Here is a 12,015-nt window from a genome sequence, read left to right on the forward strand (position 1 = left end):
TAATACTCATGGTGTAAGCCTGCTAATTTCCATTTTTTATTAGTAAAATAATGCCTGAAAAAAAGAAAAAAGAAGCCTTTTTCCAACTATATGCACAATATTTTCTTTTTGGTATAGTGTGCATTGATATTATTAATACACTTATTTATTAAGCTCTTCACTTTCATAAGATTTGCAATTTGTATGTAATAAACGACCATTTTATGACATATTTTTAGATTTTCTTAGGAGAATATTTGATTCATTTTGCATCAAAGCAGTAGTGAAAGGGGAGGAGCAAGATGTTTTTGTTAGAAAATACACAAGTTAAAAAAAGCTGGCCCACTATATGCTTGACTGGTTACTGAAATGCTGGAAGAAATGTTACTAAGTGTGGAATTACATCATCTTTCCTCCATACACAGAAAAAGCCCAAGGAAATATCATTTGTCATAAGACCTACGCTCCGTAATCTGAAATGCCACTTTACTGCTAAGAGCAAAAAGATAAGAAAACAAACAAACAAAAAGCACGAAAAAAACCCCGAGAGGCTAAAGAAAGTAGTAGTGAACAATTCAAATTAAATCAGCTTTTTGCTGAAGTAGAAAAAGGGGGAGGAGGAAAAAATCCTTCAGTTTATTTAATAATTACAGTTCAAAGAGGAAAAAACCAACAGTGCATAGACAGAGAAGATTGTGCACATTAATGTTCCTTTTATATTTTGTTTCTTATCTCTACAGAAAGTTGTGATTATTTATAAAATCTGACATTGGAATCATAAAAATTTAGTTAGCGCCTTTCTTTGCCTGCAGATCTGAATCACGTTTCCTCATCCAAGACCACGAACAAGCGCTTAGCACAGGGGACTCCCACAACACGTAGAAAGGGAGAGGGGAGAGTAGCCTCCTCTCCCTCCAAAACCAAGGATCACGTAATGATGTCTGTTTGCATCACTGCAACGGTGACAGACCTGTGGTGATGTGTGCTTACTCTTTGCTTTCTGAATGACATGTTTTGCTGAGGGCTCAGAAACAGCCACAGACTCCATGAGCCGGAAGCTGGACCTCAGACAACTCCTTGAGGTAGCAAAAACAAAGCCCCTGCATAGCTGAGCTGAAGCAGGATTGATGGACTTTGTGCTAAGACTCAAATTGCCCTGCTTTCCGTGGTGCAAACACTGTATTGGACTTTCTGCAGGCATGGAGAGAGGAAGAGATCCAACTTTCTCAAGCCTGGAGTAGACTAGAGGGAGGCAGCCACAAAAGCAATAGTTGTGTTTGTCTCAAAGGAATGGGTAGGATCTTTCTTGCTGCCTCGTTTTCATCAGTTGTATACATTTCTGTGATGGACAAATGCAGATATTTTGTGAATCAGAGCTGAATATGTAGCTTTAGAGTAAAAAAAAAACAACCAACAGATTGAGCTTTCTATGGTTTCTTGGCCTCCACTGAAAAAAACACCAAACTAACCAAATGCTATCTAGACAGAGGTTTAGTTAGTATTTCCACTGGGCAGTTAATGTGAATTGCTCCTGTTGTGAAGCATCTGCAGGGTTTTCAGGAAGGTAAGGTCAAGCGTGTTCAAACCAGACAGTATAGAGTTGAAACTGGGCAGTGGTGCTCACCGGAGCTTCATGTATTTCAGAATAATGAAGTGGCACTCAGAGTGAAACTGAGGCTTTTTACTTTTTTTAAAGAGAAAGCAGACGTATGTATAAAGGCAAAATAAATGAACTTCAGTGTCAATCAGACTGAGGTTGGAACAAGAGTAGAACACAGCACCTTTCTTGCCATCCATGATATCAGCAGTTCAGAATATGCCTCTGGTGGACCTCACAATTGGGTATGACTCACAAACCCATAATAGTTCAGGACTTGCTAGCGGAGGGGCTGTTTTTTTCCATGTGTGGACCTCACAGTTGATTGCGACTCATCAATCCATAATAGTTCAGGCCATGCTAGCTGAGGGGCTGTTTTTCTCTATGTGTTGTACTCTCCACTTTGCACACACTAGAGATATTTCCAACCAATACACCCTTGTTTCATAAGGCAGGAAATTGGTGCCTCAGCACCACCGTGAGAACACAGTTAGGGTCACCGGGCACCCAGACCACCAACCTGGGGATACAGCCAGGTCCACCAGGCACCCAGATCACCACTGTGGGGACACAGTCAGGGCCACTGGGAACCCAGACCATCACCCTGGGGGCAATGCCAGGGCCCCTTGCCACCCAGACCACCACCATGAGGACACCGCCAGGGTCACTGGGCACCCAGACCAACACCCTGGAGAGACAGCCAGGGCCACAAGGAACGCAGACCACCAGCCTGGGGACACAGCCAGGCTCCCCGGGTGTCATTGTAGAGATGGACACGACACTGAATATCAAATTGCAGCAACAGTATATTTTATTTTACAGCAGTGCTCTTTTATATCCTTTTACCTGGATGCTTATCTGTGCGTATACTCTGCCATTCTACTTTTGCCCAATCTGCTCTCACATCACACGCCATCCAGCCAATGCAATTGTTGACCACGCACTGTTCGTGCTCTGGTCAAAGCCAGGATGGACTTGCTAGCGGAGGGGCTGTTTTTTTCCACGTGTGGACCTCACAGTTGATTGCGACTCATCAATCCATAATAGTTCAGGCCATGCTAGCTGAGGGGCTGTTTTTCTCTATGTGTTGTACTCTCCACTTTGCACACACTAGAGATATTTCCAACCAATACACCCTTGTTTCATAAGGCAGGAAATTGGTGCCAGGCTGGTTAGAAGTGAGCTGCAGCCCACTCGAATTCCTAATATTTCAGTGTCTTTTAATTTAAAGCTGTAAGGAATCTTTAGACTTCAGAGTTCACTTTCCAGCTCTTGGCCAGAAACAGTTAATTCCTCAAACTACAGCTCATGTTACAAATCTGATTTGCAGGCATTTGATGTTGCTTTGAGAATGTGCTTTGAGCATGGAGAGACTTCTCTTTTTGTAAGAATTTTTGTGGTTTGACTGTTTTATTGTTTCTTTTTTATGGCAGAGCAGCTAAGAGATGAGGATAAATATCTTTTATAGTGTTCAACCTGAAATATATAAATAATGAAACAGAGGTCTAGTGTCAGTACTGAGCATTAAAAGAAAAAAAGAAACCGTGGAAAGTACAGTACTTTCCCCCCGCCCTAAAGTGCTTTACCACTCTCCTAAAACAGGATATAGAAAAACTGTAATTAGCCAGTCAAAATATATGGAGTCAGATTACTAATGAAGTGCTCATTTGAGTGTGCTCAGATCTTCTCAGGATTCTCCAGTCTCTTCAGGGGTACACGGGCATCTGCTCAGGGTCAATGTTAAACTTCTATTCTGAGCCCTCGGACCAGCCGAGTTCTCTCACACCCGGGCACCCAGACCGCATTGTCCCTGTCCCCCCTCTCGCCGCCGGGGTGGTCCCTCTGCTGCCAGGAGGAGCAGGAGGAAGACAAGGAGGAGGAAGAGGAGGAGGACGCCTGAGTACCTTCGAGAACTGGTCTTCTCTTTCCAGAGGACTGGCAAGATGTATTTGAGATTTGCCTGCAGAGGAAGTCGTAGCATGACAAGACAGGGATGGCACCGTTCAGAAGGACTGTCTTGGATGGAAACAGCAGTTGCTCTGATTATGGCTTCCCTTCGTTCTTCCAGGTGTGTCTGCTCAGCTGACCAGCACTCGTCTCCGTCGGAACACCTCCGTGGGCACCCCATTCTGGATGGCTCCAGAGGTTAGATTCATGTTTCAAAACATTTTGTCAGTGGTATTCAAGCTGCTGCATTCTGCATTTTTGCTCTTTCTTTGTCTTTCTTCCTGACCGCTGGACCTTTCACCAAATGGAATAGCAATGCCCTTTAAAAAAGAGATTTAAACCTTTTTTCTTACATGTTTGCAAGGATTAAGTTAAAATGGGGTTTGTTTTTGAAATTACAAAGTTAGAGCCAGAGAGCAAGACATTAAATTGCTTACTAAAGTCTTAAAGAGAGTACACTACCATTGATCCTTTCCAGCTTTTCAAGCTCTGAAACGATAGATGTCTCATCTTCCCATGGACAGAAGGAGCCCAGGGTGGTGCTATGTTACATTATAGCTTTTATTTTTGGATTTCTACACCTGGAAAGTTTTTAATACTATATATCCATAGCTGACAGCAAGAAATGGAAGAGGTTATTATGAATAAATAAGATGCAGTATGTATCTTTGGAGATTTTTTCGGCCTGAAATTGAAGCATATAAAGATACATTTTAAGATGAGGCAGGAAAAATATTTTGTTATAAATAAGTCTATGTACTTAGACTATTTGTGCGCACACAAACGCATATATATCATGAAACTACTCTGTTTATACACATATATTTTTATAAACATACTCTGTTTCTACGCATTAGTCTAGCCATGTAGCTAACAGGATACACATTGGTGTAGACCTGTAGCTAATGGGATGAAAAATCCAGCATTGTGGATGAGCTGAAACGTACATGAAATTAAATACATTTGCTGTAATCCAGTGGCAAACATATTGTCAAGAAATTAGCTTGACTTTGAAATTGCCTGATTTGGCTGAATAAGGACCCAGCAGGAGCTAGTGAATTCAACTTCTGCTTTCCTGCCTGGTTCACTTCATGGAGAGAGCAGTATAGCTCCATCAGTTATTTTGCAGGAATAGTCCATAGAAAAGAGTTTCCTGCTACTTCCCTCAGCCATGGGATGCAGTTTACCACCTTCAGCTGAAGAAGCCAAGGATTTGCACCCTTTTGTCGGATCAGGGAACATCTGGTCAGAGAACCTGATGTTCACAGCCACCTGCTTTCTCTAGTTTAAGCATCGCTTTTTTCAGCAGCAGCATGCTTTAGCTTGCTAAAGGTGTGCAAGTCTGTTTATTTCACCCAGTATCTCCATCCTGTAAGAGATTCCCCCAACTGTGGGTGTACTCTTAAATTCGGACATTTGACCATGCAATGACCATCCCACTTTTTTACTCCAACAGGTGATTGCCTGTGAGCAGCAGCTAGATAGCTCCTACGATGCCAGATGTGATGCATGGTCACTGGGTATTACTGCAATAGAGTTGGGAGATGGAGATCCACCCCTTGCTGATCTGCACCCTATGAGGGCACTCTTCAAAATACCAAGGTAATATCCTGATGTGTTTATTTCTTGCTGGGTTACACTGAACTTTTTCCTTAACTGTTACTTTCTCCGAACAAACTGTGTAAGTATGTGGAGTTTCTTCATATTATTTATACTAGGAGGAGGTTAGAAATGCTTTGTCCAGCTGTATTTTCTGCAGCCTCTGCTTCAACCATGTGCACACATTGAGGAGTTCAGAGCCTGACTGTGGCTACATTTGAGAAAAAGCCGTAAGACCGCCTCCTGAGTGGACTGCTGCCCAATATACACGAGCATAGGACTTAGCTGAGTCCCATATATTCTGTTACAAAAAATGACTTATGATGGAAATACAGAGTCCGAGTATGCCACTGTGGAGAACAGGCCCCATACCTGTCCTCAAGAGTTATCTCATGTCCTTTGAAGCAAAGTATTGTTCTACCACTCACATAAATTTAGGCTGCCACTTTTCATTAGCTTGTGCTGCTCCTGGCAGTTCCAGTGTTGCTGTCCTCGGGCAGTGCAAATAGCAACTTCTTTCGTGTTTTCTTTGAAGCTGGAGATAAAAGTACCCAAAGTGCCACTTACAGTGTTTCAAAGAACATCGATCTCAAAGTATGTAGGGAGTGATCATACAGCAGTCGTGGATTTCACTCTAACAGTTGGAGCAGTACCGCAACTGTTGAGATCACATAGTGTACATGACTACTTCAAGTCCTTTTCAGCCAAGTCACCCAAATTAGTTTAAATTACCTTCACATTTAAGAAATCTTGCCTGTCTTGGCACTGAAGCAGAGCATGAATGCTCTTCTTACCTTTACTTGCTATGGGAAAAGCAGTTACAAACTGCTGTGGTCAATCATTTCAGCTAGGCCTTCAAAAACCGTCTGGCTTATACCCTTACAAATGCTGGGCACTTCTCTGCCCTGGAGCAAATATAAGATCAATAACCTTTCATTCCATTAAGCAAAACCTGAAAGTGATAGACTAAACATCAAGCAGCAATTAAAGAAAAGCAGTTATGACGATTGGTTGAAATTAGACAGAAAAGTCACCTCGACTATAGGTCATTCCTTTTGTCTTCATGACTGTACTCAGTGAAAATAGCACCTCTGTTTGAATGGAAGGTGACTGCTAAAACAGTTTGAACCAAATCAACACCTACAATAGACAGTTCTAACAACAGAAAAGAAAGCAGTAGTATTTGTTTACAATAGGTCTCTATTTAGTCCTTCACTTAACTTCTGATTATCTTCTGATAAATGAGAAATAGTTAATAAAGAGCTAGTTCCTTCTAACACTTTGTTCAGCAAAGTGATTAATTCAGTCATTCTGGGAAAACTTAAAATAGAAATTCTTTTTAAAAATTCTCTTAAGAAAGTATATTGTTTCAGCCTTGAAAAGAGAAACTTGCCATTACAAGTGAATAGTGATTAATGGATTATTACTTTCATTTCCATTTATTGATTTGATTTAGAAAATTATAGTGATTCTTAGCTACACTTGGTAGATCATCTCCATGCTATTTCTCCTTGTTAGTTATGTAAAGTAGGAGAACCGGTGAGGCATTGTATAATCTACCCATGCTCCTTTTACCAGTGGAAATCAATATTTTTTCAGTGGGCTTCTAAAACTCATTACTCAGCCTGCCTTCACACATTGTTTTTGTGAAATGAGTAGCTTATTAACTTATCATCACATTGACCTTTGCAGGAATCCACCTCCAACGCTACAGCAGCCTGAACTGTGGTCACCTGAATTCAATGACTTTATTAACAAGTGAGTAACAACAGAGACCACTGTAGCTGAATATGGAACGTGTAAATGTCATGTGTAAAATATCTTTGTATTCTCTGTGGAAATCTGTTGCTATTAATACTTTTCCTTAAAAACCTAGTTTGGAAATCCAGTTTGACTTCCAAGTGAGGCTCCAGGTTTAAAACACAAAGTAACAACATTTTAACACACTTGACGTTTCTGTTTTTCTTAATTTAAAGAATGTTTTGTTTTAAAATGCAGTAATTTAACTTCTTGGGCTCATCAATTCTGTGAAATCTTAACAATTTTCACTACAGAGCTGTTGTGATTAAGATGTATGTATCTATTATGGAGGTATGAATGAACTACAGACAAGCATTTCAAAACTTAACAGCAATCCCTCAATGATCATGTGCTTTTTCTGCCAGCACAGGTGCTTGACTAAAGATTATGAGAAGCGTCCGACAGTATCTAATCTTTTGCAGCATGATTTTATTAAGCAAATTGAAGGAAAAGAAAACGTGCTACAAAGGCAACTCATGGAATTTATTGATGTCCATCAACAAATGGGAGTCACTGAAAAGGCAAGGTAAAAGTAGACCAGTTGGGACAATTTTGATACTTTCACTGTTTCAGAATGGCTAGTGCTCAGAGAAAGATTCACCTTCATAACTTTTTAGCTGGCCAAAATGTAGAGAGCTTGATCTTCTCTATAGAGCCAATGGAAAGAGAGGGGCATCATGATTCACACGTGGGATGAAACAACCTTTAGAAGTGCTGCCTCTTTCTCCTCTGTGTCAAGCTGCAAATTAGGATCACTGCTTTCAGAAAGCTAAGGTTAGGCGAAATTAATGTTTGGCATTTTCTTACATTTGCATCATCAGCTAATGTTTAGTTTAAGCAAGTATGCTAAAAATAATTGGTCAGGTTCCTGCAAGAATTGCACGCTACTGATTGAAAGAAGTGGTAGTGGTACCAGATCTTGTTTTGCAAACTTCAAATCTACATCTTTTTTAATAGATACTTTCTTTCTTCCAATAGTATTTAGTAATATCAGTTCTGCATAAACCACTTAGCACCTGGTGGCTTTTATTTAAAACAACTGAAAATGGCTTGGCTCAATTTTACAATTTAAAAAAAACCCACCCAGTACACTGAGGTAATGTATCAGATGTGAAATGTAGTAAGAGATTAGTATTGATGTACTACCGGTGCGACTTCTCCTGTGCTTCAAGGAAAAGGGTGACAATTTATTTTTTTTAAACTGAAAATGGCTTGGCTCAATTTTACAATTTAAAAAAAACCCACCCAGTACACTGAGGTAATGTATCAGATGTGAAATGTAGTAAGAGATTAGTATTGATGTACTACCGGTGCGACTTCTCCTGTGCTTCAAGGAAAAGGGTGACAATTTATTTTTTTTAATGGAACATAAATTTTAAAAGACATTTTGGCATTATCTATATAGAAAAAGCTTACTAAAATCTGCCACATTTCCTTTCACACATATTTATAGTAACCATATATACACCAGTCATGAGTTCTGATCTTGGAGAATTTTCTGCTTATCCTTTGAAGATAATAATAAAAAATATATTTCTAAGTAATATGTGATTTTTAGGTTTTCTTGGACTTTGTGTAAGTGGATGTGGGACAAGTAGTAGTTTCTCTTTTCTGGCATTTCAGTAAAAACCTATGCAGTTTGCTTAAATTTAAGCCTCAGACTGGATTTGTCTGATCTATATGGTGCAGACTTGACAATTGCTTAATCCAGAAAGATTCTGGAATTGAAATAAGCTTATGGTATGTCAGTGCTGAGCACTAAAACAGCAATGTGCTCCAGACTTTAAAAAATGTTTATTTATAAAACACAGAGAAACGATATGTGGTAAAATAAGTCCAAAACACTAAATTATATGAATTTAAAACCTATTAACACTTGTGACACTGGTCCTTTCAAAGCGTAGTTTTTGAAAATCAAGCTTCTAAGTCAATTAACTATCATGAGCTTCTTTACCTATTTTATAGAACTCGTATGTGTGTGTTTTTCAAAATCCTTTCATTTTTTTCATGTAAATGCTGCCTAAAGCAAATTGCATAAACTTTCTTTTCCTATACAATACAAACATAAAGCAGCCCAATTTGCATGTGCATAGAGCAGTCAGATGGCACAGAAACAGGATGATCTATTGGCACTTTCTCTATCCTGTTTAGACTGTGTTTTATTAACTGATCGGTCTTCATATAAACCAGAGTTTAAGGAATGTGTTACTGTGTGATGAAGTTACCTATGCTTTTACAATTGATCAACTGTAATTTCTACATAGATGTTCCCAAAAGAAGACAGAATTTTCTCTCTGAAAACAATAATAATTTATTATCTGAATCTGTGCCAAAAAAATTACTTATTTAACTAAGGGTGTAATTTAAATGGCGTGGTTAAACTAGTAGCTTGGTGTGTAGTGCCCATATTTCACTTTAGCAGTTTAAAGTACTAACAAGTAGGCTGATACTAGTTTAAATCTCATTTGCATTGATTTAACCAAGTCTTTTCATACCTGAGATCAGTGAAGGTAGTATGAAAGACTGCAAGTAAAAATCACGTTTTACAGTCACTGTACATGTAATCACTTCAGCTTTAACACATTTATTGACTACATTTGCTGGAAGATTGTCTTTCATAGCAATGAATGCATAAAAAGATTAGCCGTGTCCTAGAAACAGTAAGCACGCCCATCTTAATATCTAGTGCTATCTCTGTACAAGCAAAAAAAGCAGAGTTTATTTTCCAGTAGTTGAAATTGAAGTAAAGTATGTACATCATTTCACTTTAGAAGAAATTAGAATTCCAGGCCTGTAAAGGGCGTTACTACAGAATGGCATTTGTTTTTTCTTCTGTTGTACGATAAAAAGATTATACACAGGTCTTTGAATTCAGTAGTCATACTTTTTCAGAAGTCTTTAAATACTAATCATATGTATCTTCTGACCTTCAATCTGCACAGAGCAAATGGTGTCAACAGAATTCTGTACAGAAGTACCATGTAAATCTGATTCAGAGTCAAGACATAGGCTGTGTAGTGACAAGTCACCTGGAGGAGTCTCATCTTAAAATCTCCTGGCTTTCTTTTCTTGGGTATCCTGTTCTGGGACTGTTTTTACACTGGTGTGTTAGGGCCCTACTGTGGAATTCCTGAACTTTCACCAATTGCTGGCAACTTTCCTTATAAAGCTCCCTCCTGATCTCCAGCTCGCACTCTCTTGGTCCATAATTTGAAGGCATAGTTCTCCTGCTTGCTGTCACTGGGAGGCAGGTAGTTTAAGGGATTAAAGAACCCTTCCTTCCAGCAAGGGAAGAAGTCCTCCTACCTGTGTCATGTTGTATAAATGAGCATGCCATATGTTGTGTTAAAAGGCGAAGTAATTTGGCAGAAAATAAACCCCCTCGTGTTCCACCTTGTCCTCAGACACCAGAGGGGCTGGGGGCGGCTAGGCTTAGATTCTGAGTGATGCCCAGTTTGGTGTTATAAGTCTGGTCCCATTCAATATATTGAACTATCACAATTACGAATGCACTGGTAACACCATACGCCTTAAGTCTAGTCACGTTCTGTGAACTAGCACGACCACACTTAAGGATTTTGGTCGCATTCAATGAGAACTCTCAAAGCTAGATTAATGAAAAGCATAGTTTATTGAAGCAACAGACAAGTTCTTTTGGATTGTCGGTGATAAAGTTACTGTCTGCAGAGCATGTGCAAATACTAAGAATGTTAGTAATACAGCCTGGCTACAAACATGTTAAGTCATAAAGGAACTCTATAGAGATTTCTAAGTTTCCTAGGGAAGCAGTCGGTATAGTCAAGTGTTCAAGCCTTACCCACAGGCATCTCTACGGAGGTGGGAAGAGAGGCTCAGCCCATCAAATGATCCCAGAAGTCAGAGGTGATCAGCGATGGTATCTTCCTGTCTGCGGTGGTATCTTCCCTGACATCCCTCCTCTCTTAAGCTATTTTTATACTATTTTTTACTTTTCAGGTGGAGCTTGAGGGACTATAGTCATACATACTTATGTTGTGATTGGTGTAAAATTTTCTCACTTCGCTTTTAAAGGTATAGACTAGGAAGAATTCAGAGCACAAGCTCAGTGAGGGGTGGTTGCGTCTTGGAGGCAGGTAGCTTTTGGGATGGAGGTGTGTTTTGGTATTATAATAAGGTCATAATGAGCAAAGTTCACCCAATTTTGTCTAAAAATGACGGATTGTTGGCTCAGGGTAGCAATTATGTAGCTTATCAGTTCCATACTACCGTTCCCATCTTATCACAGAGCTTGGCTGCGGTGTCTTCGCTCCATCCCCTGTGCAGTTTCTCTTAGAGTCAGCACATCAGGCTGCCCTGGTGTTACCAACATCTAATGTTGCCTAGGGAACCTGTGTGGAATGTATCCCTTGCACGCCAGCTGCACTCCATCATGAAAGTTTCTTCGATGCTGTGCCTTTCCTTAAAATGTGAATATAAGTTTAATTTCTAAGTTGCCTCCAGCAAATATTCCACACCATATAAACTCAAGAAAATTGGTAACATTGGCGTAAAGCTGAAAGTAAGGAATCCAGTTATTTTCTCTGTATGTGTTTCCTCTCCTCTTCAAATTATATGTTATTAATAAATAGTCTGTATTTCAAAAGGAAAAAGTAAAATGTCTGGAAGTTAATAGCTGAGGTCTGCCACTGGGTCTTCCTGTGTACTCTATTCTTGTGTTGACTCCATACCACACCACTGTGTTTGCCCACCATGCTGGGGTGTAATTTGGCTCTGACTGCCTTCTGCAGTGGTAATCTTGTTGTTGCAGTTTTGATCTTGTCATATTGTTTGCTGAGTGTGCAGTTGGTAAAGTTCAGAAAGAAGTGATCCTGTTAGGTTATGTCACATTCTCAGAGGTTTTTGCAGAAGGCTCTAACCTCAGATCTAACCTTTGTGTACCACTACTGCTTGGGAAGGGTGTGTGATCTCTAGGTACAGAGTGGAGCCACCTTCAGTCAATCCCATTAGCACCATTGTTCCTGAAGTATTTTCTAATATTTATGAGTCATTGAGTCATTAGGGCATCACAGTGAGCCGTCTGAACATTCCCATTATTGTTATTCTAGTGAAGAAGA

The 12,015-nt window shown here is 39.8% G+C and overlaps 1 protein-coding gene across 1 annotated transcript in view; it reads left to right on the forward strand.

Moving 5' to 3' along the window:
* The window catches only part of MYO3A (myosin IIIA), a 127,065-nt gene that overhangs the window by 50,710 nt on the left and 64,340 nt on the right, over positions 1–12,015 (forward strand). The window contains exons 6-9 of the mRNA XM_009890568.1: positions 3,645–3,721; positions 4,980–5,125; positions 6,815–6,880; positions 7,293–7,448. Of these exons, the coding sequence (XP_009888870.1) occupies positions 3,645–3,721; positions 4,980–5,125; positions 6,815–6,880; positions 7,293–7,448 (445 nt within the window). The remainder of the gene's footprint in view (positions 1–3,644; positions 3,722–4,979; positions 5,126–6,814; positions 6,881–7,292; positions 7,449–12,015) is intronic.

This window comes from Charadrius vociferus, unplaced genomic scaffold (assembly GCF_000708025.1).
Source record: "Charadrius vociferus isolate BGI_N301 unplaced genomic scaffold, ASM70802v2 scaffold1038, whole genome shotgun sequence".
NCBI lineage: Eukaryota > Metazoa > Chordata > Aves > Charadriiformes > Charadriidae > Charadrius > Charadrius vociferus.